Source organism: Biomphalaria glabrata, chromosome 14 (assembly GCF_947242115.1).
Source record: "Biomphalaria glabrata chromosome 14, xgBioGlab47.1, whole genome shotgun sequence".
Taxonomy (NCBI): Eukaryota; Metazoa; Mollusca; class Gastropoda; family Planorbidae; genus Biomphalaria; species Biomphalaria glabrata.
This window is the reverse complement of record NC_074724.1, coordinates 27,769,799-27,796,411: the sequence shown is the minus strand read 5'-3', so window position 1 is coordinate 27,796,411 and position 26,613 is coordinate 27,769,799. Positions and strand designations below refer to the sequence as shown.

The 26,613-nt window shown below is 33.3% G+C and overlaps 1 protein-coding gene across 5 annotated transcripts; it reads left to right on the top strand.

Moving 5' to 3' along the window:
• Positions 1–1,966: 1,966 nt before the first annotated feature.
• Positions 1,967–23,686, top strand: LOC106072866 (cystathionine beta-synthase-like). 5 transcript variants are annotated; one of them, XM_056010183.1, is made up of 16 exons: positions 1,967–2,123; positions 4,837–5,014; positions 6,383–6,489; positions 7,023–7,157; positions 7,616–7,695; positions 8,119–8,253; positions 8,994–9,063; positions 10,248–10,339; positions 10,496–10,621; positions 11,646–11,730; positions 12,410–12,521; positions 13,960–14,037; positions 17,883–18,017; positions 18,972–19,080; positions 20,123–20,207; positions 20,369–23,686. In XM_056010183.1, exons 2-16 carry the CDS (start codon positions 4,860–4,862, stop codon positions 20,494–20,496), a joined length of 1,632 nt encoding a protein of 543 aa, XP_055866158.1. In that variant the 5' UTR covers positions 1,967–2,123; positions 4,837–4,859; the 3' UTR covers positions 20,497–23,686. The 5 variants fall into 5 exon arrangements, with proteins under 5 accessions (XP_055866158.1, XP_055866164.1, XP_055866159.1 ...); XM_056010189.1 differs by having other exon boundaries at positions 1,968–2,123; positions 20,393–23,686; XM_056010184.1 differs by having other exon boundaries at positions 2,020–2,123; positions 4,834–5,014.
• Positions 23,687–26,613: the final 2,927 nt, after the last annotated feature.

Sequence of the window (26,613 nt, the reverse complement as noted above, 5' to 3'; positions counted from 1 at the left end):
TGGGCTATAAAAAAGCAACATAAGGCCCTTTTTCAAATACGGAGCTCACAATTATCGACACTCTAACTTAACATAATGATTTTGAGGACAGGTAGGCCTATATTTGGATGCCCATCACTTGATAGGTAATTTATGGGCCCGATTGTATGGAAATGCCCTGGCCGATTTCGACACTTAGTCCGCCCCTGGATTAGTCAAAGAGGTTGATTTAGTACACTTTTAAATTGACAATGTTTCAAATTTATTTTAACAATGATCTTTTGCACCTCCCCCCCCCCTAAAAAAAGTTATTTTAAATTATGTGTCCTATGTTTCTCTTTATTTAAAAATCTTATCATTATCATTATTATTATTCCTGTTAAAGACCCTGTTCTAATCACAATATTAAAACATATTCCACCTATGTAGGCGTTACATGGACCAAAAAATCAATTATTGTACAGGTATACCTAATTTGTCAAGTTAATTCAATTAAAAAAAAAAGATAACATGCATAACCTATGTTTAGTACCGGGTAGTAGAGATTCATGTAGATCTATTACAGTGTTTCTCAAACTTTTACTTGTAACGACCCTCCTTCCCTAAACTTTGAAAAAAACAACATTAAATTGAATTAAGAGTTTGGGGAAGCGATGTTAGAGTCCCACATTGGCAACCGGGACAGATCCCCGGGCCTCAAGCGTTTTATTGCATTCTGAGATGTTGAAATGCATTCTCCTGTAGTCTAGAGCGCAGCATTCATCCTTTTTTTTTTTTTTAAATCGCAGGTGTAAGTCGAAGAGGCATAGGTCAATATTATAGTACTCAATGCTAAAATGTAAAGGGCATTCCAGATACTCATGTACTGGGCATGATCATCTTGAGCAAGACATTTTCTAGCAAACCTGTTGTTGTTTTTTTTTTACTCAAGAGACATCCACACATCGATGCAAATCGGTCAAGAAAAATTCGACCGTAGACAGTAGCCTACTAATAGTGTAAAATTGGTTAGAATTGAGTTAACAGGGGTGGCGTATATAGGTGACTTGTTTATTTTTTTTTTTTAAGTTTATTATTTTAGAGATGCCTTTTGCGAAATCGATATACAAAAAAAAAATATAATAAAAAAGGCCCTACTAAAAACTTTAAAAAGATAAAACAATCGACACTCCTATTAAATTATATTAATTTTTGAAATATTGGTAATAATGTTATTTTCATTTGGTTAATACCTAAATATTGACTTATAACTGCAATGCATAGACAAAAAATTGTATCCATTGAAAAATAAATTAGACACAACCGACATGCATACCTAATACCTTATATATATATATATATATATATATATATATATATATATATATATATATATATATATATATATATATATATATATAGGCCTATATATATATATAGTCCCCTAGTTGGATGTACCACAGTTTGAGAAACGCTGACGAGTGGCGATCTATAACTTTTCGAAGGTGCATTTTAATTAAATATGTAGAGTCTAAATATGCTAGATCTATTAGCTATAAACTACTATGTAGGCTATATAATCAATATAGATTTTGATCTAAGGAGTTAAAAAAAATAATTCTTGTCACTTTAGTGTGGAAAAGTAACGTTTAGGTAAAACTAGCTTAGCCTCCAGGAACTGTTTTGATTACGTTGACAATAATACTTTATCGTCTAGAGCTAGATTCTAGAATTCTATGAAATCTATGTCTATGTCTATATTTAGATCAAGTAGCATAAGATAATCTAATTTTTCTTGCCAGTTTTCCTAAAAAAAAATTAAATTAAAACTAATCTAAATTTTATCAAGAGTCTAATTCAATTACTAATGCTAGCCTATAATATATGTACATTTAAAACAAAATCTAGATTTCGATAGCATGGATAGATCTACTTAGGCCTATGCGTTGAATTGATTAGGCTCTAATCTAAAAATATAGATTTAGATGATCTAGATAATTATAACATAATGATAATAAATTTGCAATGCGAAAACAAATGTGACAATATTTGTTCTAAATCCAGGTCGCGCTCTGTCTTGCTCTAGATCTAGAAATCATCCAATGAAAAACTGTATTATTGGAGGCGTGTCGTGGCATTCGATACTAGAGCCTCAACACTAAACAGTAAGAGTAGATCTAATTAAGAGGTTAAGAGATCACTATTCTGGAATAGTCTGAATAAATCTATCAGAAAATTAGACTAGATCTAGATCTAACACTAGGCTAGATATAAATCTAGACCTAAAGAATCTATGCTTTATATTTAGATTTAGGTCTAATACTAATAAGTCTAGATTCTACTATTCTAGGTCATTATGATTTAGTAATAGTCTATAGATAATCATTAGATAGTAAATAGTAGATTTAACTTAAACTTATTTTAAGTCTTTTAAGTAGATCATCTATTCTAGTCTAGGATCTACTCAGACTCAGTCTCACTCAAGTTCTCAACTCACTGCATTTCTTACTTAGGACTTCTTATTCTTAAATAGTGACGACAAATTTAGACTAGATTTTAGTATATATATATAGACTATCCAGAATCTAGTCTAGATATCTAGCCTACTTCTAAGACTAGATTCTAGATTCCAGATCTCCCATTATTTTAGACTCTAGACTAGATCTAGATATCTAGTCAATCTAGATTATTCTCAGACTCAATATAATAATTAATATATACTATAGATCTAATAGATGATATAGACTATATATATATATAGTATTTATATAGATCTAGACAATCTAGATATGTATTATATTATAATTATTGTACTAATTCAACTAATTGTAGTAATGATGTAATTGTAATGTAGTAGTCTATATATTTATTAAATTTATTTATTAGTATTAGATCTAGAGATCCATATTAGGCTAATATTATTAGCTAATATTAAATATATTAATTATTATTATTTAGGCTATAAAATAAATCTGCTAAACACATCAACACAAGAACCTGACAACAAGAGCTCCAAATAATTTGGTACTTTAATAATGGTCAATTAAAACAGCCAATATGACACAATCGGCAACACAATAAACTACTACTACCGTACTGAACTCTACTGTCTCTATTTCTTACTGGACTTGTACATAACACTTGAGGACTCGACCAGGACGGACTTCATGGCTGACTAACATTGTGATTGGCCTGAGTCGTGTGTGTCAGTAGGCTGCACACACATTAACCCTTTTGCTCCGCCAATAGGGTTATAAGAGTATTAATATATTGTAGATCTAGTTCTAAACCTATAATGTCTATTATATATATGCTATTACGGACAATAAAGATTATTATTATAATTATAGTCATATGATCTTCTGCATAGATCTACTTATTCCACTATTTATTATAAATATTAAGTTAGATATCTATATTAATAATATTATATAGATGTAGAAATTATGAATCTAGTATAGACATAGATATAAAAAAAACAACAAACAAATGAAAAAATAAAGATAAATTCATTCTTATTTTTTTATAGCCTACAAAATGTATTACTTAATATAAATCAAAAGAGTTTTATATAATTAGAATGACTAGATCTATCATGAACTACTACATTGTACTACTGTCAACACTATGCTACCTGCTGGTAGTGAACTTAAGGATAGACGACCACTTGTGCAACATTCTTCAAAGGGGGCCTTCGATGTAAAGTTTTACCTAAGATAAAGACTAGGGCTAAATTTACCAGCAGAAGAAGATTTAGCAGGTTTCAGGCAATTCCAGCTTCTGTAGTTTAAAGTGGCACTTCCGTGGATATGTCTAGTTGTGGAACTAGGTGTAGGCCAATTATCTCATTCTGGTTGCAGATAGGAAAAAGACCATGCTACCCAGTAAAAAAGTCTGCACACCACTCCATACATGGGGCAGACATCATTAAACCCTTTGCTGTTGTGGTGACTTACACAGAAAAAGAATTGTGGCTTTTATTTCATAAGCTATCTCAACATGACCAACGCATAATTTTTGACTCAGAAACGGACACAACAGAGTGAGACAGCATATGTTCCAGAAGCTTAAAGTCGTGACGAGCGAAACCTGCCCTTGTGGAGCATCACCAGAGAATGCTGACCATGTCCTTCAAAGCTGCATACTATATCAAGAGGCCCAAACTAGACTCTGGCCTAAAAACCCTCCTATAGAACAAAAACTATACAGAGAACTGCTTGATCTGGAAATCACTGCATGGTTCCTCGCAGATATAGGATTACTGATCTGAACCCTCCGACATGAAAAATGAGAATGAAGAAGACGAACAGTATAGGAATATGATGAAAACTCTCTGTAACTAGCACTGCCTTCAGCTGCTTATAGCAAGCAGATCCAGGACTGAGGTGTAGTGGGCCCTGTAATGTATTATTCCCTCACATTTTATGGTTGTATCATTGGTTGGTAATGTTCAAATAGGGCTTGGGGTGAAGAGCTCCAAGTCCACGCCTATTCGCAGTATAAAATCCTTTCCAGTGATAAACCAAGATAATGGCGCCTATTCCACCAATTCCCTACTGGATCAGATATTTTTTCCAACCCCGCCCCCCCCCCCACCTAGATCTGCATCATTGTCTAGGATAGTTTTAGATTTATGTAAATCAGACATCTGGTTGCAATAATTGTGGTCCTAATAACCTGCTGCTGCAATTATACAAACATTTTCTAGACTGTAAGAATGTTTCGTTACTTTAGAATTTAGTCCAAATTTAAACAGCAGGCCTGATGGTTAACAAGAGTTGACAATATTTGAAGCCTTATATGATTATTACATTTGAAAAGTTCATGTTCATTGGTGTACATTTTTAATCAATTAAACTGTTCATTTATTTTAAGCAGCCCATTCAGTGTAACATCCCAACATGACTACCAAAACTAGTTGTCCTGTTGGTGATAACAAGATTGATGGATCATCAACCAGCATTTTTAGAGAATGGAAACGCCCAGATCTGCCTAGCAAATGTACATTTACTCTTGATACCCCTTTGGAGCAGTCTCCTCATAGACACATTGGACTGTTAGTAAATTTTTTTTTACAAAGCTTATATCAACTCACTTTATCAGTCTAATAAAAAGTTTGAACATGTTTTTTCTCCCATTTCCGATTCCCGGCTCAAGTTGAAACTTCATTGAACCTGACAACACATGAATCAATTCAAAAAATTAACCAATTAGTTAATGAATGATTGATGATTAATTATTTTGTTTTCTATTGAAATAAGGGGAATAAATGTTGCTTACTGAGAAAGATGTATGTATGTATGGATTTAATCTCTCATTTTCAGATAAATGGCAGTAATTAGCAATTCTTTGCCTTAAATAAGCTGTGTTTTTTTTTTTAAAGAAATCTTTTTTTCTATTGCCTTTTGTTTCATTTAAAAATTAATTAGTTTTTTATATTTATCTGTCAATTAGCTTTGGATTAGTAGCATTTAGATTGACTATATCATCATCCAATATTCACTGATTTAATCATTATTGAGAAGTAATAATTAAGTACCAATTTCAGGCTTTGTGATCTATGGTGCAGATGGTATTTCCATGCCTGATGGTTAGGGTTAGGGTCCAAACGTCCAAACTTTCAAATATCTAGGAAGTACTATTAATTTCAAAAATGACCTACTAACAGAAATAAAGGAAAGAATAGCAGCAGGCAACAGGGCATTTTATAGCACCCACCATCTACTTAAGAGCAAAATGATTTCAAGTAAAACCAAGAAAATAATATACAATACTATAATAAGACCAGCAGCAATGTATGGAAGTGAGACCTGGACACTGACAAAGACATCTGAAAATTTACTTAACACTTGGGAAAGAAAAATCCTTAGGAAAATCTATGGTGCCATACAGGATGAAACAGGGTGGAGGACACGCACTAACCATGAGTTATATCAATTATATGAAGACCCACCAATAGTGAACGAAATAAAAAAGAACAGACTACGTTGGGCAGGTCACCTTGAAAGAATGTCAGACAACAGAGGGGCGAAAATCGTATACAGGCAAAAACCAAAAGGCAGGCAACTCAAAGGCAGACCCCGAATGTGATGGATAGATGACGTGGAAGCAGATCTGAAGCAGCTTGGGGTTAGGGCGTGGAGACGAAAGGCCCAGGAGAGATCTGAATGGAAGGATGTGTTAAAGCAGGCCAGAGCCCTCCATGGGCTGTAGCGCCACTGGGATGGATGGTTATTGAGAGTATTATGTGGCTAGCACATTGCCAACTTCCTTTACTTTAGCAAAAAACATTGCCTTGGCTTTATATGATGGTTACAACTATTTACCCAATGTACAAACTCAAGTTAATTTCTTGGGCTCTCTTTATGTCATTATATCTCATATATTCTTATTAAAACGATTGAAAATCTTTTTCTATCTTCAGGCAACAACGACCAAAGATTTTACCAAACATTTTGTATAACATTGGCAACACACCATTAGTCCGACTGAACAACATTCCAGCCAAAGAAGGCATCGAGTGTGAAGTGTGTAAGTTTTAGCAAACCATTTGTTAATAATATGTATGTATTTATTTATTTATTTGGTTACTGAAACAAAGATCTGAATTTTTATGACTCAAGTGCTGAGTCCTTCTGCTTAAATGTTTTGGGTTTTTTTTTTGCCCATGGTAAAAGGTTATGGTGGTATCAAATAAGAGATTAGTTCAACAGTAAACAGAAATAAATCTTTTGCCTTTTCGGATTTTGTTCACAATGTTACTACTTTCTTCTCATTATGGCAGGGCAATCTGTGGTTCCCACCCTTTTTTTTTTTAAGTCGTCTAAGTTTTTACAGAGCCAGTGTACTGCCCCTCTAGGAAATTGAAATGATTGCAGAGGAGGAAAAATAACAAACTTAGTTTACAATCTTCTTATCATCATTGATAAGAAAAAAAAAAGAAAGAAAAATTACTTTGATAGTTTAATGCTTGTCCTATTCTTTCTTTGGTTTGGTCATATTGTAGTCATCCAAAAATAGTTTCAACTTTTTTTCAAGTCATTTATTTTATAATATATATACAGTGGTGAAGTGTGAATTTTTCAATGCTGGAGGGTCAGTCAAAGACAGGATTGGTATGCGTATGGTGGAGGATGCAGAGAAGAGTGGACAGATCAAACCAGGAGATGTTCTCATTGAACCAACCTCTGGGAATACAGGTATTCTTTAAGTCTATTTTTCTATTCTATATTATTTTGTTTATGGATCTTGTTTCGAATTCAGGTGAAGACTGGGTGGAAGCATCAGGATTTTTAGGATGCTCCTGCATCAACATGACTCTAATTAGTTGGTTTTTGTGCTGGCCATATGACACCCTTGTTAACCATTGACCATAGAAATAGATGAAATTTAACTTATCTTCTCCTTACATTACACAGTCTGAAAAGAGTACCTCTACTTTACTTACTATGTATGCTACCTTGATGCAGTCTCAGTTTCTGTGGGAAGATCATAGCTGAAAATAAAAGATTAATGCATCTTTCAGAGGTTCCTTTTTACAGAGCTTATATCAACTCTTTCTGCCTGGGTGGATTTTCTTTTTTCTTCCATGTGAGCTTCATTATCAGAAATGTTAAGTTGCCTATGAGACTCACTCAAACATTTGTACTGTCCTCAGGTATTGGTCTGGCCTTAGCAGCTGCTGTGAAAGGCTACAGATGCATCATTGTTATGCCAGAGAAGATGAGCATGGAAAAGGTACAATGTTTAGAAAGTAACAATGTAATCATATGTATATCGCTCCTCCCTCATGGTTGAAGATACGAAGCGCAATCTCATTTTCTAAGATCTCAAAGATGGTCGTGAAGTCCAAGCTTTGCTTTGAAAAGTCAGCTGCAAGGCTAGGTCTTCAGAAATAAAGATTATTATGTCCTTAAACAAAACTACTTTTAAAATTGCTATTTCCTATAGGATTTGAAATTTGGCAGCCAAAAATTTTATACCACTCAACACCTCTGCCCCATTGAAATGATTTGGCTAAATCTCATCAGATTTTTGAGATAGAGTTATAGAATAAAAATAATGAAATCATTACAAATATAAGTAAAACTTTGTTCATATATGGGAGCTTAGAAAATGTAACCATGGTGACTTTTAGTATGGCTTGTAATTTCACTGTAGGTGGATGTTCTCAGGGCGCTGGGTGCTGAGATAGTTCGTACACCCACCAGTGCATCCTTTGATTCACCTGAGTCTCACATTGGGGTGGCCAAGAGACTAATGGAAGAGATACCAAACTCTCACATACTTGACCAGGTGAGTGACAATGATATAGTAACTTTGCGTATTTGCAGACTTTATTTTCAACATTTCATTGAACCACTTACAAATTGCAAGTTATGATTCTCTTTTCCAAAAGTGTGATTTATTTAATTATACATTTTTAAAAATTTAATTATAAAAATTAAATACTTGGTTTGTTTTAGTTTGTTTTGTAACCCATGAAAATTAAAAACTTTGTAAGTTTGTTTTTAGAACATTATATTTGCATAAGTTCCCTTTCAGACCTTGTGACCTATAAGGCATGAGGGGTCATCTGTTTCTGTGGCCCATAGGTATTAATGTGGCAAGCACAACGACAAACTGCCTTTACTTTTCCCCAACTAATGTCAGGTACCCATTAGAGCTGGGTGGACTCAGAAGCGCCCTAAAAATTTAAGATCCCAGGTCTTCATCAGGATTGGAACCTAGATGCCAAGCACTTTGCTACCCAGCTACCACGTCTGTTATATTTGCTTACTTTTAATTTTTTTATGACATCCAGCACAGGTGGGTTAGTTACCTGAAAACACCATTTCTTTTCAAAAAGGATTAACATGCTATGCTCACTTTGTGTCATTTATATACATGAACTCAATTGAACTACTGAAACAGATTAAGCTTTTTGTTATGGTTGAGTTTTAAAGCAGTTATTTAGTTTTAATGCAGTTATATGTTAGGGTCTTGATTTTAACAAGAAAAGAAATCTTCTTTTTTTTTTTTTTTCTGTATTTCAGTATAGGAATGCTAGCAATCCCATAGCACACTTTGATTCCACAGCTGAAGAAATATTGGATGGTTGTGATGGTAAGTAAATATGGATGGTTGTGATGGTAAGTACTTGTTTAAAAAAAAAGCAATGCTTCTACAACGTATAGCTGTATCAGCTAGTCAGGATCAGTCATGTCGTCAGGTTTGTAATAGATCTAGACCAACAACTATAAATCTGTGGGATTATACATATTTTTTTTACTTATTATTTAATATGCATAAATAATACATTTACTAGGATTAACAAAAAAAAAATTGTATATTATTATATTGTGACTGTCAGATATTATTATGCACAGCATTATATATAACAAGTTTTCAAATTTATTGTTAGTTAATAATCATGTTGAATGATACCTTCACCTACTTTATTTGCTTAAGTCTTACTTAAATTATAATTACTTTAAGAATGTTCAGTCATTTACATACTAGTAATTTTTTTACAAAGCTAATATCAACTCTGTCTGGTAAAAGTGTGTGCACACTATTTCTGTGAAACCTAATCTTGATGTTGAAATTTTGCACAATTATTTCTTTTATCTAAAACACAAGAATCAATTTTTTTAAAATTAGCCAATTAGTTAAGTAATTTTTTTTTATTTTTTTATCTCAAACAAGGGAAAGAAATTATTCTTGACAGATATGATGGTATAAGTTGAATTACTCCCATTTATACTTTGTAGGTAGCCACCTTAAAGTTTGATGCTAACAATACAAAACCTTCTATTTTCATAAGCGATTAGCTGGCATAGTGGTTAGTGGATTGGCTAGAAGAGGTTTAGCCCTCTATTTCGAATTCAAATCCTTCACTTTTTTTTTATAAATGCAATTAAAAGTGATATTTCAGATACATCCTTCTATCTCCCCCCTACCCCTTTACAACTGGTGCCTAAACTCAAAACTCAACCCCCCAGTGATAGGATCATAGTGTATTGAGAAACCCAAAAGCATGAAATAGCGCTAAACAAAAACAATTGGTAAAATATTTGTAATCGCACACATTTAGTCTAAATCTATTATAAATTTAATTACATGACTGATCCAAACTAATGGATATAACTAATCTAAATATAAGCTTTGTTTTATAAAAAAAAAGTATTTTTTATTTTTCTTGTTTTTTACAAACTTTTTTTTTGAATCAGAAGTTGTGAGTGTCTGGTTTAGTCAGTGTTCAATATGTATTCATATCTCCCATCAACATGACAAAAAAATATTTTCAGGCAAACTTGACATGGTGGTACTTACTGCTGGTACTGGTGGTACATTAACTGGTGTCTCTAGGAAGATCAAGTCCAAGTGCCCAGACTGCAAGGTTTGTTTCCTAGACACCATATTCTTAAGTATTATTTGAAAATGTTAAACAAGTTATTCTTTTTAAGAATAAATTGAAACTTTTTTTATCTATTCAAGCTATATTTCAGTTTTATTATTACTTTTATTGATATATATTTTTTCTTTTTTTTTTTAGGTAGTTGGTATTGATCCAGTTGGCTCAATCTTGGCTCAGCCTGAAACTCTGAATAGAAGTGACATCTCCTTCTACGAGGTGGAAGGCATTGGCTATGACTTTATACCAACTGTATTGTCCAGGGAGGTAATGTGTTTTTTGTGTGTGTGTACATAAAATGTACATAAAACTAAAAGCTTTGTCAAACCTAGTACCTTGTGTAAGCTTCACCCCAAGTAATTTTTAAAAATAGATTTGAATGAGTGCATTGTAAAATAAAACATTTCATTGTATTTCTCTAGTGTGCAGAGCAAAACAGCACTTAGTTTAGAACTAGTAAAAGTGAGGTATCCCTTTTATACTTTGCAATCTGTAGGACAGATGATCTAAAGACAATCTGAATCTATGGCCAATGGTTAGCAAGTTTAGACCAATCGACTTTACTTTCCCAAGTTAATATCAAGCACCCATAAAAGTTGGGTGGACATTGGGGTGTCCTAAAAAATCCTAAAATTTAAAATCCAAGTCTTCACCAAGATTCAAACCTGAGATCCTCTTGGTTCAGGAGCCAAGCTTTTCTTCCTCAGCCACCATGCCTACAGTTTTAGAACTGCTAGTCTTTTATTACATTTAAAAATTATTTTTGCTTTAAATAGGTCTTCAAGAGTGCATACATCTAAGCACTGAAAGATTAATGGCAAAGAATTATTTGAGATTCATCTTCATTTTTAATTACATTATTGTGTACTTACATTGTCTTATGTTTCTTCATGGACATTGTTATAGATGATATAGCAGAGGATCTATTACTAGTATTTTTTAAACTTGTTTTTTTATTTCAAAAAATTTTTTAATTCACTTTCATCTTGAAGGCCAGTGCAACTTTTCCCAAGCCATTTTTTTTTTGGTTCAGATTATCTATTATAACCTCTTTACACCTCGACTCAAGAGTTTTGGATTCTTTTAAGTAAATTAAATTTGTGAAATAGATAATTTATTATTTTTGGAGATTTACAGAATAGAGGACTTTTTAAAATAAAAAGATAGTTGGAAATGTGTTGTTTACATCATAGGTCAAGCATGTTAAATTTGACATATTTCTATAAAAATTATGAATGGTTTAGCATTTTTCCCAATACTAAAAATAATGATAGTTGTTTTTTTACTCTAGCTTGTCGACAAATGGTACAAGAGTGTTGACAAAGAATCTTTCATTATGTCCCGTAGGTTGATGCGTGAGGAAGGACTTCTGTGTGGTCAGTACACTTATCATCTCATATAAACATATGATTTGTTTTCAATAGAAACTCTTTATAAGATTTAATTTTTTATTATTATTATTATAGCTTTTATATAGCGCTACTTTCATGCTTATAGCATGCTCAGAGCTCTTTTGGTCCTATCTCATTTGTGGACCGGTGGGGGGGAGGGGGTATCTAGAAGTTGGTTTTCCGTGCTGCCTTTAGGCGCTCAGTATTATTAGAGTTAATGTAAATATATCTACTTCAAAAAAAGCATGTGTGTGTTACTAACAAATGCACATAATGTGGCTAATTTTAACTTTCAATAAGAGGCTGTTACCAACCTTCAAGGGAAACTCAATTTTTGCTATGTGTTTTCATTGACAGATAAGGAAAAGATTCTTTTATTTTCAATAACTGAGTAATTAATGTTTTTCTGGCTTAATTTTTCTGCTTTAATCTGAAAGAGTCACTGGGTTTCCTTGTGACATCAGAGTAGTTGATGACATACTATTGTAGACTAGGCCCACATGTGTACATATATCAGACCAGGTTGTACGAATCAGTTGGACACGCAGCATATTTACTTTTTGGACTAGAATACAGTATTTTCATTTGTTCCTGCTTTTTAAATCTGAAAGAAAAACTGAGATGTAGAACTTTCTTTTGTCTGACATTTCATTCATTCATTTAGGTGGAAGCAGTGGCTCAGCTATGTACTGTGCTCTTAAGGCCATCAAAGACTATGGTTTGAAGAAAGGTCAGCGCTGTGTGGTCATTCTCCCAGACTCAATTAGAAACTACATGTAAGTGTAAATGTTATTGGTTTTTTTGTTTAGAATAGGTACACTATATATTGGCCTCCTTCAGTCGTAGAACAACTATGGTTCATCTCAGAGCACACTTCCTCATGTGGCTGTGGAACCCTATTTTAAAGGGCAGGTTAAGGTGGCTTTTGCTTCGGAGGTAAAGGAGCAGGCCATTTTTCGGATTGTATGTTTTTCTTCCTGAGCTGAGACCCATGTACTTTCACTGTCCATAGCTTTCTTGGTCACTCTCTCTCCATCTGGTGCGGTCTAGAGCTATGTCTACCTGTCACAACGTGGGCTGTGGTGCCGGGGATTTCACTTGAATTAAAATAGTTGAATAAATGACGATCTAGGATTCACAATAAAAGATTCTTTGTTAAAACACAACTCTGGAACTTTATTTAAATATAAAACGTAAGTACAGCTTATGTACAAGTTACAGATCAACAAGCACAAATAACATTACAAAGGCTTTAAATCAGAGCTCTTAGGAAACGCGACTGTCTACTAGGGAATTCTTTCATCGACTGGCGTTCTTTCTACTCTCGTCAATTCTCTGGCGCTAAAATGTCTTTATTTATTTTCAAATCAACCAATAGATTTGCAACATCGTAATTACGTCTCGGGTAAAACCTGAGGCGCTGTCAAGGATCTAGATTTGTGGGGTAATTCCTGAGGCTCAGTCAAGGGTTTATATTTCTATTCACACATAAGCTTTTAAATGTGAAATATACGAATAAATCTATAATGGCATCTGTGACACTACCCAATTGTCAGTATTGATGTTCACTGATTTGAGGTCCCGTTTTATTACATCTATGTAACGGAGGTGGTGTCAACCAGTTTTTCTTGTGCCAGTCGCGAGTTGTCCATAGAGAATCACTTTCGGGATGCGCTTGTCCTCCATCTGGTGAACATGTCCAAGCCAGCGCAAATGGCGTTGTCTGAGAGCTGCAAAGATGCTGGGAATACCTGATCGCGCAAGGATCTCAGTATTGCACAGTTTTTCTTTCCATGTGACTTTCAAGATCCTACAGAGACATCTCAAATGAAATGAGTTCAGTTTTCTCTCTTGCTTTGCGTAGGTGGTCCATGATTCACTGCCATGCAGCATTGTACTGATAACTCATGCCTTGTAGACTTTCATTTCGGTCACCGTAGTTAGCTTCTAGTTTTCCCAAACTCTTGGCCTGAGTCTAACGAAGGTACACTACACTTTGATTATTTCTGAGACTTAGGTTCTACTTGCTGGTGTATTTTGTGGACTAAATGTGTATTCTTTATTGACTGGTAAAGGGACTTTTGAGTAATAAAAGATGTTTAGTGTATATGATGGGATCTATTATCGCTCTTAAATGTCTCTGTGCTGTTATTTTACACTTCTGACAGTCCTTTGAATAATGGTTTATGAATTTCCTTTCTCCACATTGCTCAGGTCCAAATTTCTCAGTGATGATTGGATGAGCCAGCGTGACTTTCTGGACCTGGAGCCAACAGAACCATCCAAAGACTGGTGAGTACAACTTAACCAGTTGTATCCTGAAGCATTAAGCTTGTTACTTTTTGTGCAACATAGATAACATCTCGTCTTCATTTGTTCATTCTCGGGATAGTCTTTGGTCATTTAAAAGATATTTAACTTGCTATGTGGCTTACAATTATGGAAAATACCTTTAATTTACAAACGTTTTTTTTTTCCCTTCATTTTCTTTGCTTCATCCATACTTTAACAATGCTATCACCTCATCAGAAGTGCAGTTTGTGGTATACAAATGCTGCAAATCAAATTTACTTTTTTTTCTTTTTATCTCAACTAGCCATTGGTAAGAAATATTTAGAATTTGAACATTTAGATTTACATATTTTTTTAGCAAAATGAAATTCAACTTAGAAGATTGGCGCTTTTTTTTGCATTTGAATTTTGTGATTGAAGAGAAAATAGTTTTCTTTACCCCAATAGAATTAAAAAAAAAAATGAAATTTAAAATCATTTTATATTGTATAAATTTGGTTTTAAGGCTTTTTGTAGATGCTTTTTGTTAACATTTAAAAAAATGTGTTGTAGACAAAAGATTGAATCACCCTTTCTCTTCAGCTTAGTGAGTAAAAGCTAAAAAATACTATATAATTATACATAGAAAAACATTATGGGTTAAAACTTAATTCACCATTACTTCTTATTGTTATTTTATAAAATGCATTTGATTCTGAACAAATGAAGTAAATAGATCAATTATCAAAAGTGAAGTTTAATTTACAAATAATTAACAATATGTATCGGCTAGGATTAGTTTCTGAATCAAAAGTACTAATTTGACAGAATCTATATAAATATAAATCTACATTAAGAAACTGGCAGACGCCACTACAGTGCACTTAATGACCAGTATCTAACAAAGATTACTTTTTAAAGAACATAAAATTATCTAAATTTAAAATTATCTAAATTTAGCTCCAAAATACTGAAAGAAAAAAAATCTTGAAGCACTTTTCTTTCTTTAAAAAAAAATCAATTCTGTGATGTAGCACTTTTTTTCTTATTTATACTTTGCTTTATCGCTTTAACCAGGTTAAATGAACTCACCACGGCTGATTGGTTTTTGTAACTTTGCTTTCATAAAGAAATTTCTGCAGTTCTTATTTTAGTGTGAATTTTATAACAATCTTTATAAAGTATCAGTAGTACATTTTGGGTGTGAATTTAAAAAAAACAACATTAATTCAAACTATAATAGAACCCAGTTAATTGGACTACTGGCTAATCAGACCTGTTGCTAATTCAAACCAAATCCTTAAGTACCCCAACAAATCCTGTTATTCAGTTGAATCTCATTTATCAAGCCAGTCGGTTATTAGAACCAAATCACATTTTGAGGTAATCCAATTTACCGGATTAAACTGTATTTTATAAGGAATTTGCGTGCTTTTTAAATGTCTATAAAATGTCTTTATTACATAAAGTTTTTAACTCCCTAAAAAAGACTAAAAATGAAAATTCCTTAATTATTTAGAAATTTTTGTTGTTTCTTCACTTAGATGATTTAATTTGTTTTGGTCTACACTTATTTTGTTCTCTTGTTTTGCTCCAATTCTAGAATTTACTTTCATCAGTATTTATTTGCTTTTGTTTAGTTTTATAGATAAGTTTACATTTAAAGCGGACACATTTTATTGCTAGAATTTAGTTCTCAAGTTGATGAGTTTTTGTAAGCAGGGAAATGAGATTAGATCAAATCTTCTTTGACTGAAAGATTTCTCCAAGTTCTGTGTATGTGTGTCATCATGGAAGATAAAAATACTAATATACAAATGTAAAAAAATTCTTGAAATCATTTTCAAACAAACTTAATTCAAATGAAAATAGAAGGAATACCATCAGTTAGTTCACCCTAGACCAGGGGTTCTCAACCTGTGGGTTGCGACCCCCTTGATTGACGATTTGCCAGGGGTCGCCTAAGACCATTGAAAATATGGATTGTTATTGTCTACTTTTCTATTGCTGTATGTGTGCGTTGGGTGGGGGACGCGGCAGCATGGGGGAATATAAAAAGGGTCACTTAAAAGGTTGAGAACTGCTGCCCTAGACTATGGATTTTTAAAAAAAGGGGGATGGGAGGAACTAAAGAGGTGAACAGTCTGAGCTAGTAGGCAGAAAACATAAATACATTTTAAAACTTATGACTTCAATGTTTTGAAGATTGGTTGGTGGTGTTATTGATTTTAGTCTTGATGCTGGTGAGAAAGATGAATGTAACTTGAGGCAAATGGTTCACTAAAAATAAGACATTAAAACATAAAACATTACAATATATAAGCATCAATCAGTGAAAGTAGTTGTATAGTGTATATGATTGCTGTGATATTTTGGGTTGTTAAAAACAAAGATCCACAGTTAACTCTATTCTGATTGTTTTGTTTTCTACTAGAGACCTTTAAGTCAACATCTTCTCTATTGTTATTTCAACTCTTTATTTTCTGAACTGCTGTATGGTTTCTTTATTGTCTCCACTCTTGTGTTGTTGTTTTTAAACCAGTTCATTTTCACTTCCTAAAACTTAGAATCAGACTTGAACATCATTCCCCTCCGTTGGTACATTTTTTTTATTTCACTCTGCTCTTTTGAATTCAAGAATAATTTGGCAAGTCAGTTTTTTGTTTTTTTTTACATAGAACTATTGTTTTAAACATTCATCTTTTATGTAGTCAAACTGAAGAGTAAATATGAACCTAGACAAGTAATAGCTGACCCCAGACAGTAATTGGTTTTACTTTTTCTCTTATGAGCCTTTCAGGATATAATTAATAATTTACAATGTATCCTGGTGTGCATAAATAAATAAATTCTAAAAAAGAATAATTTAACATTATTTTATCATTTTCTTTAGCACCATTTTTCTGCTTTGTTGTTGAGGTTACAAACATTACAGATTCTGATTTATTTATATTTTAAACTTGAACTGTTTGAGGCTTGTTTTGTAGCTCTTAGAAAAAAAGTAAATATATACTTAATAACCCAATTATTAAATTATTAGTATGTCATAGAATGTATGCTGATATAGTGGTTTTTTTTTTGTTGTCCTAACTGACTGGTTTGTTTTATTAGCTAAGACATGAAAACATTATAAGCAAATTTATGGTTAGGTTAGTTGTAGAACTTAGTTCTTTTAGCTTGCAATAGAAGATTATACAAATGTCAAATTGGTTTCTAACTAGTTTGTGTTTTCTGGGTATTTTTTTTTTTTTTTACATTTTAAATTTAATTTTACCAATAAAATAAAATAGAATATTATTTTAAGTAGAACAAAAAAACTAACCATAAATAATTTTAAAATATTTTTGTAGGATAATTTTTACTAATCTATTAGTAAATAGCAACATTTGTAATAGTTGTGCTATTAGAAACAAAATGACCAACTTCAATAGTCAGTGAAAAAAGTTCTAGTTCAATAATTAAAAAAAAAAAATATTTCAATTTAAAAAAAACAAACTTACAATTAAAGGTTGAAATAAGAACTTAAGGGTCCTTCAATGATTCTTAAACTTCAACATTTCAATAAAGTAAAAAGTTCTTTTGTTACCTACAAGCAATTGAGACAGGTGACTTACCTCGCTTAACAGTGTTGAAATCTAAAGGCTCTTAGAATAAAAGCCAACCACTTCCCTACTTCTTAATCACTTCCATGGATTCACAAAAGCCTTATCTAAATTCTGGCTAGCAGTTGTAACTAAGTTGACTGCGTAAAATGGATAATCTTTTAAACAGGTAGGACCAGACACCTTGGATTCAGGGACTCCCTGTTACCATGACAATCTTTATCAAATCTTTATACCTAATCTAGGTCATGTGTTTTCCTACAGGTGGTGGAACTTGAAGGTCAGTGCCTTAAACCTGCTGGCCCCACTGACCATCATGCCCACTGTCACAATTCAAGAAACACTGGACTTGCTAAACAAGGAAGGCTTTGACCAAGTGCCAGTAGTGGATGACTCAGGGTAAATTATTTTTTGGATAATTTTACATTTATTCTGTTTTGACTACTTAAATTTGGATAATTTTACATTTATTCTGTTTTGACTACTTAAATTCTGTATTTGGTTGATAACTGCAACTGTAGGGTGAGAATAAGCTAAGTAAAGATATCATAACAGTGAAATTAAAATGTCTAGATTGCTTTTGATTGCTAGGACATTACACTTGTGATTAACGCTTACCTTAGGAAATGGTTCCTTTGAAACTGGCCAAATAAACTTGTTCACTGTCATCACTTCTCCTTCTTTTGAATATTTAGACATTAGCATAGTGCTATGCTATATGAGTTCATTTGGCCTTTTCATTCATGTCACCAACAAGTGCTTATTAGAGGCAAAGATTACATATGTATGTAACAAGTTTGGGGGCACATTGGCTGAGTGGTTAAGTGCTTGGCTTCCAAACCTGAGGTCCTGAGTTCGAATCTCTGGACTGGGATTTTAGTCTCACCTTTTTTATAGTGCCCCTGAGTCCACCCAACTCTAATGGGTCCCTGACTTAAGTTGGGGAAAGTAAAGGTAGTTGGTGGTTGTTGTTCTTGTTAACTGTTGGCCAGAGTAACAGATGACCTTAACATCATCTGCCTTATAGATCGCAAGGTCTGAAAAGGGAACTTTTATTTCACAAGTTTAAAATCTGACACTGAAAAATCTCTTAACTTTTTTTTTTCTGTATTAGCTTCATTAGAGGAGACTTTAGTGTCACAAAATTCTAAAAGTAATGCATTAACATTGTTAGCATTGTAAAAAGAAAGTTGTAAATCTGGAAGCTAGAGTCAGTTACATTTAGTTACAAAGTAAAAATCACTTTCCCATCTGTGTTTGCTTCAGCAAGATACTGAGTTTATAATGTCAAACTGACTTTTGATTTATTGCTGTGCTCTTTGATTTATTGCAGTGCTGTTTGATTTATTGCAGTGCTGTTCTAGGCATGGTGACTGTCAGTAATATGATGGCACAGGTTGTGAAGCACAGAGCCAAACGAACTGACCCAGTGTCAAAGGTCATGTACAAGCAGTTCAAGCAGGTCATTTACATTTTTGAAACATAGATATTGGTTTAGAAAAAAAAACATTTTTGATTAGATTTGTAGATCTTGTTACTAGATAGAAAAAAAAACAACAGTTTTGATCTGTTGTACATTTCTAAATCACTTATCATTTTGCCTGAATGTATTGTTGATTCACAAATCGTTACACAAGTCTGGAAAAATTATTTTAAATTTTGTTATTATCATCAACATCATCTTTCCTTTGCATTCTTCAGTAAAAACACGCCACTCTCCACAGTCTCTTGCTAGTTTTTTGATGGCATCCAAGCTCTTTCCTGTCCTCGTGGCTTCTTTAAGTACACTGTGTCGCCATCTTGGGAAGCGTGGTTGAGAGGCTAAGTGCGCTTGAACTTGGCTTGTCTTGGCTACCTAGAAGGGGGCTCGAGGTTCGACACCCTACTCGGGCAGAGTTGCGTTTACTTAGCGCCTAAAGGCAGCACATAAAACCAACTCCAAGATACCCCCTCCCCTCCACTGGTCCACAAATGAGATTGGACCAAAGCGCCCTGAGCATGCTATAAGCTTGAAAGTAGCGCTATATAAAAGCTATAATAATAATAATAATAATGTTCTTTTTGGTCTCCCTCTACCTCTTGTGCCCTGGGAGTTCCACTCTATGGCCTGTCTAGCTTTGTTGTTGGTATTTTTTTAAAGTGTAAATTTCGTTATCAGTTACTTGAAAATCCATTAAAAAAACAAAACAAATCTAAATTAAGTAATTAGATAACTAGCTTGAAACAGGTCACTAGGTCATGGCATTGGCTTTAGTGAGGTATAAGAATGAAAACCAGTTAGGATTAGACATTTTTTTTCTTATTAGTTAAATGAAAATAAAACTTTTAAGGAATATATAAATGTAAGTTTGACTAATTTTATAATTCTACAGCATTATATTTATATCAATTACCAAAGCTTTCTCAATAACATTAAGAAATCAGTTAAGCTGATGTCCATAAGTGCTTAGTGGGCCAATAAACTTAAACAATATTATAATAGTTTGTGTTGTTTTTTGTTCTAGATCCATATGGACACTTCTTTAGGACAACTATCTCGGATGTTGGACACGGATCATTTTGTTCTAGTTGTACATAACCAAAGACAGTGTAAGTTTAGTGAATACAAGATTGTAAGTTTAGTGAATACAAAAATATTTTAAAATGAAGTTTGTCATTCATACGTCATCATCCTTTTTACAAAGTCTACATTAACTTGTAATTCTAACCACTGTTTGCATGACAGCAAATATAACTACATTCCCTTACAGCTTCAACCATTGGTTTTTCTGTAGATGGAAGTGGTGGTAAAGTGGAAAAGAAGCAGATGATATTTGGGATTGCAACCAGGATCGACCTTTTGAACTTTATCACTTCTAAAGATGGACATGAGCAGTAACCTTGACGTTGGGGAAGACGACGGATACAAAGTATTCTCTTTAGACCAGACTTTTTGATTTCTTTTTATATTTTGCTTGACAGAACTCTATTTTTGTTGATAGAATCTCTTAAGAAGAATATTCTAAATTATCTTATTATAATATAAGCTGGTGGCAGAATATTTAGGTCCTGGCTGGGTCTATGTTGCAATGTTCAAATCTGCAAACTTCCAGGGCCTTATTTCTACAAAGAAGGTTTTAGTATCTGTACAAAATATTTATTTAAAAAAAAAATATCTCATTTTGTTGTAAAGTTTTTTTGTTAGCTTTCCCGGTGAAAATGTGTTCACATCTTATGAAAGTTTTCATTTGATGTCTCCAAACATATTGCATAAAGAATAACAGAATCGCACCAAATATATTACTCTAGCAACTGAAATAGTTAAGGGACCAATGTTTAGATCAAGGCCAGTGATTTCAAATTAATGAAATGTGTCGTTTATATTTGTGTTTGTCTTAGCAGAACTTACTAGATCTAATAATCTTTTTTTTGTTTTACAAGAATGGGAAATGTTCTAATAATTATTGAACATAACATGTAGTATTGTGTGCGTGTTCAGCTATACAGTTAAGTGCTGAAATTACTGGCAAACAAGTTTTCTGAACGTTCAGAAAATTTTTTATATTTCTTGTTGCCTCTCGTTATCCTATTAAGAACAACTGCTGACACGGAAAAATAGAGGTAACACCAACTGTCGCAGCACCCCTACAACAAAAGTCAAGGGACAGATGAGATGAGTTGGCATTCATCTGTGTTGCTAGTATTTAACTCTTTGAGTCATTTCTCAAAGATTTCACTTACTATTGCACAAATCTTTTTTTTTTCCATGATTGTTGCCAGTACATAAGCTTTAACACTCATTTATTGAAACAGTGTAATAATTGAATATCACCTTAGCCTTGTATCATAGCTGTGAAACAAGAAGAAGAACTGTTTGTTATTTTTTTTAACATTGAAAAGATGGTTATTTATAAATAATTGTAAGCACAAATCCATTCTTCGTACAAAACATTTGTTTAATTCTGGGTATATTTTACTAGTTCTGGGTTTGTTTGACTAGTTTTTGTGTCTGTTTTATTTATTTACAAATACATTAAAATTTTGCATTGTTTCAGTTGAACAAAAAAAAAGTTCCTATAAAAGTTTTACAAAAATATTTTTTATTCATTTTATTGAAGCGCAAAATCTTAAATAGTAATTTTTAAAGTGTTAACAAAATTTGTATTTATTAATTACTCCACGTAGAAGTTTGTTTTGTTAACTAACAGATTCAGTAATTGATATAAATATTTGTAGTGTAGAGCAGAGGTTATTGCTGTATTATTTTCGTTTGCGATTGTCTTGTGAAACTCTCTAGGTACGTGTAAGCAATTGACAAAGTTCTGGTGATCACACAACAATTTTAGTCTTCTTATGCAGCATAAGAATATTAAACTTGCCACAAATTGATGGGTATTTATTTATTGTTATCATGATTAATACCAGTACATTCTATTGAGCGTTCTATGTGCACATTGTTTTGTTTTTCCACTGCTTTTGATGAGGCCTATTATCTGCTTCACAATGTTTTTGTTTTGACACGTAACTCTATTGAACTAAAAATTGTAATAAATACATATATCTATATTTTATACATTTCTCTACAATTGTATTACTTACTTTACTTATGGGGATAATATTTTTTGTTGATCTGTTTGAAGAAGGAACTTGTACAATTGTTAAAGAAATGTCTCTTTATATACATTATCATAGCTGGGATGAAAATGGTGACTTTAGTCTTGAGGAGGTTTTCTGTTAACTTTCAAAATCAAAAAGTTAATTTTGATGCAACCTTTCATTGAAAGTATGTTTAATAGTTTAGTATTTACTGTCTTTAGCCATATAGTTTTTGTTTACAAAGATGATAGCATCATCTTTAGCTGAAAATCTGTCCTCCAAGCATAACTTTAGTTTAGAAAATGTGCCAAATCGGCCAACAGAGAGGCAGGAGAGGTTGGAGCATGGCTGAAGATTGATCTAAAAGTAGATTATGGACTGAATTAATCCTGTGCACTCGCAGGAGAGCATAGGGCCGCAACCACACCTCTCCACCGAACTCAGTTCTGAGCAGCTTTCTTCATCTGCTCCCATGTCATTCCAGTACCCTCAGCTTCACTGATGACTGACCTCTTCCAGGTTTGTTTGGGCCTGCCCTCTTTCCTTGCGGGTGTTTCCAATCAAGTGCCTGCCTTGCAACATTGGTAGCTTGTTTTGGCAGGCTGTGTCCTATCTAGATCCAGATTATGCAGTGAAGTACAAATAAACTGGAATAAATTTTAGAAACTTTCCATACCCCCCCCCTCCCAATAGACACACATTAAAATATCGAATCAGATATGTGTATATAATATAATAATGAAGTGAGATAGAATTTTACCTGTGTGAGAAAGTTATTTGTGAAAAAAAAAAATGTAACAGAGAACAACTGATAAATGTGCCTTATTGATCAGCATATTAAAGTTATAGCTAACACTTCATTTCATATCAAAGATGACCCACAAAAATAATGTATGTTTGAACATCATTTATAACCAGACCTGGTTCATTTCTCACAGTATTTGATATCAACCTGGCCCCATTCCTTACTGAGTCTTAAGTTATCTTAGAAAGAGAACAAATTTAAATTGTTGATGTGTGCTCCACTCATTCAAACTTACAAACACATCAAAGATGACATGTAAAACATGACCTCACATCATCTAGCAATCTTCTCCTTACATATCTGATATGTTACTATTGAGTTGATCTAACTTGTATCCACTTATTTATACTAAGAACTTATTCATGTCTTCCTTATAGGGCCTGATGTACAATAGTATTTGTGTGTGTGTGCACATTTATAGAAACAGTGAATACCATCTGTTTACAAATGTCTGGTTATGTAGGTTGAAGTGAGACTGATACTTCTGCTGTGGTCTCTTTAAGTTTGTTGTTCAGATTTATCTTCAATGTAGTTCATTATCCCCCCTTTGACATTTTTCTCATTAAGACATGGTTTTATGCTTATTGATGGTTTTGTTTTGACATTCGAAATGCTAAAAACAATATTACATTCTTAGATGTGTATTGAACAGTAATGAAATGAAATAAAGGGTTTGGTTGTAGAAGTGTTTACTGTGTTTTCTTCTGTTTTAGTGGCCTCCATAAGGAAAAGATATTTTCTGTTTTGTGTCTGTTCATCTGTCTGTCACTTATAGTTCTTAAAAAAAAAAAAGCTATTTAAAAAAGAAATGCTTTCATCATCATCTGTCATGCGTGTGTGATACAATTAGGCTCCTTATTAAAAACAATCTATTGTAAGTTTCAAATTTGTATGCAACGACCTATTCTTTACACCAGGCTTACCTCCCCTTATCTAGTAATGACTCTTATATATAATGAAAATTAATTAATTACGACTAATTTATAAAATAGTTCATCATTGTTATGGACAAAGAATAATTTAGAAAAGTTTCAACTTGATTCGAGAATGCGAAGTGGGAGAAATAAATTGTACAAAATGTGTACCAGATGAAGTGAGTTGACATTATTTGTGACATTGACAATGGATGCGCCCAGATGATTCAATGGTTTTGGTTTGAGACGGAGCAGAATCTGGAGTGAATAATCAAGCCAATTCCAGAGCGGCAGAGTTTGCCACGGTTCGTACATGTATATGCATCTGTTTTAGGGCTAGCTGATAGGGCAGCTTTCTTTTTCTTTCTCTTGAGAAAGTTGATATAAGCTTTAGTCAAAACTTTAATTCATCATTGCCAGAGTGGGCTCCAATTAAGTGAAACAAATAATTTGATCTTCATTCTTATATAGTTCGTACTATGGCATACTGAAAGTGACTTCTTCCACTTTCAAATAGTCAAGTTTTTTTGAGTAATTCATAAATTACGTCACTCGTAACATTTCATATTCACAACACATAACCTTCACCTTCAAGAAGCTGTTGGCAATTGGTTGTCATAAATAGGAGGCAAATCTATAAATAGCAATTATTTGAGTGTATCCGGTGTACAGACTACACAAAAAAATCGATAAACTTAACATTTTTAAAACCATGTAACATTTTTGTGCACCTTTTTAAAGAACATTTAAATCAACTTTTTAAACAAAGAACAAATTACTGTAAACAGCTCTAAATAATATTTCCAATAATTTCTGGTTATGTATGTCTACTGTTATCATTAGTCTGTCCAGCTATCGGGTGATAATAGAACTTCAACGCTAATGATAATTATTACACAGCGTAGCAGGAAATATTTAGGGGAAACAAATTTGGAATGAATAAAGAAAATGAGAGATGGAAGTTTTCGGATGCAATCTGCCACTTTTATTTTCACAACTGGATGGAACAAAAAGACGATATTATAATTAACTTACCCTAGTCTTAATTTATAGGGGCCCATTAATAGTTTCCATTTTTAGCTTATTATGTAACACGAAATGTTCTAGCTAGAGAAGAATCGATCTCCACATTCGCATAGCCGACATTTTGTTTTACTGCCCCGCTAAGTAGGCTAACTGTAGGTCAGTATTTTTAACACCTCACCCCCCACACACACACAAACACACCACACTTTTGAAAGCTCCTTGAGATTCTATTAATTTTAGTTTGACCTTTCAAGTCCGAAGTTAAGTCTCCATCAGATAATAGTGTAAAGCGATGTTGTTAAATACACTTTAGAACGGGGTGATGACGACAAAGGGGGGTAGCACATGCATCGCCCCCCCCCCACCGAGACTAGCCATGGGGGGCTGGGGGGTTACTGGATACTAAAAAGTCTGTTTTGAATTAAACTGAAACATAGGATTTCAGGTTTATTTGTGCGTGTGTGTGTGTGATTGTCACTCTTATTGTGAAGTGAAAAGACGTGGAACATTAACCCTAAATAGTCCTACGTGCATCCTATCTTCTTATCTTATCTTATATAATACAGACGTTACTTCAGAAAAAGAAGATGATTACTTCCTACGCGTCATGCAACCTGCAATGTTGAGGTCAGTGTCTGGTAAGCTAAACTCTAGGTTATCTATAAATTATGAATGGTTTAGAATTTAGCTCTAGTTGGTGTTTGTATTATTTATTATTTGGCAATCAAGTTAAGCACCAGGTTATACAAGTTATGTATGTATCGTTTAACGTGGAGGATAACTCCAAAGGAATCTCTGACCTATGGTACAAAACAAAACAAAAATATTTCTATATTTGATAAAATTGTATCCCATGAGTCCCCTCTTAGTTTAACAGGAGATACTAATTAAATTGTCAATGCAATAATAACAACTGACCTCATAGATACCTTCAAGGCTCTTAACATTCTTAGGAACAATCTCGTTGCTTGTCAGAGGGCGGTACTGCTGCAGACCTGCCACATCACCAGAAAATTCCTCAGTGGAAACTGATAAAGGGACTACGATGAATTTTGTTTCCCTTTAACGAAACTCGACCCTGGCAGCGCCAGAGAATGAATACTCGCTCGTTTCTGACATAATAATAATACTAGTAATAATAATAAAAAGGCTGGAGGAAGAAATGATGGCGCAGTGCGGGACCCTTGCTACCAATAGGTATTGCACGTAGCCGACACTGTGTGGTGCATATTTTGCAAGAGTGTCTGCGGTTCAGCGCGCTGCAAGGACACGTATCTGCAGTGCCACTTGTAAGGGAGCTAGGAGGCACTGCGCCAAACAGCTGAGTTATTTGCCAGGGCATCACGGGAGGCCTAAGCCTTCCTACATAGTCTCCAGACGTTCATCACAGATATCCACTAATGAATATTGATATCCACTAATGAATATTGATATCCACTAATGAATATTGATATCCACTAATGAATATTGATATCCACTAATGAATATTGATATCCACTAATGAATATTGATATCCACTAATGAATATTGATATCCACTAATGAATATTGATATCCACTAATGAATATTGATATCCACTAATGAATATTGATATCCACTAATGAATATTGATATCCACTAATGAATATTGATATCCACTAATGAATATTGATATCCACTAATGAATATTGATATC

Bases quoted from the DNA above. Each gene is read 5' to 3' on its own strand.
- LOC106072866 (XM_056010183.1), top strand. From the start codon at position 4,860: ATGACTACCAAAACTAGTTGTCCTGTTGGTGATAACAAGATTGATGGA. The intron at 10,622-11,645 runs GTAATGTGTTTT...TTTTTACTCTAG, and splicing joins CAACTGTATTGTCCAGGGAG to CTTGTCGACAAATGGTACAA. The intron at 20,208-20,368 runs GTAAGTTTAGTG...ATTCCCTTACAG, and splicing joins TGTACATAACCAAAGACAGT to CTTCAACCATTGGTTTTTCT.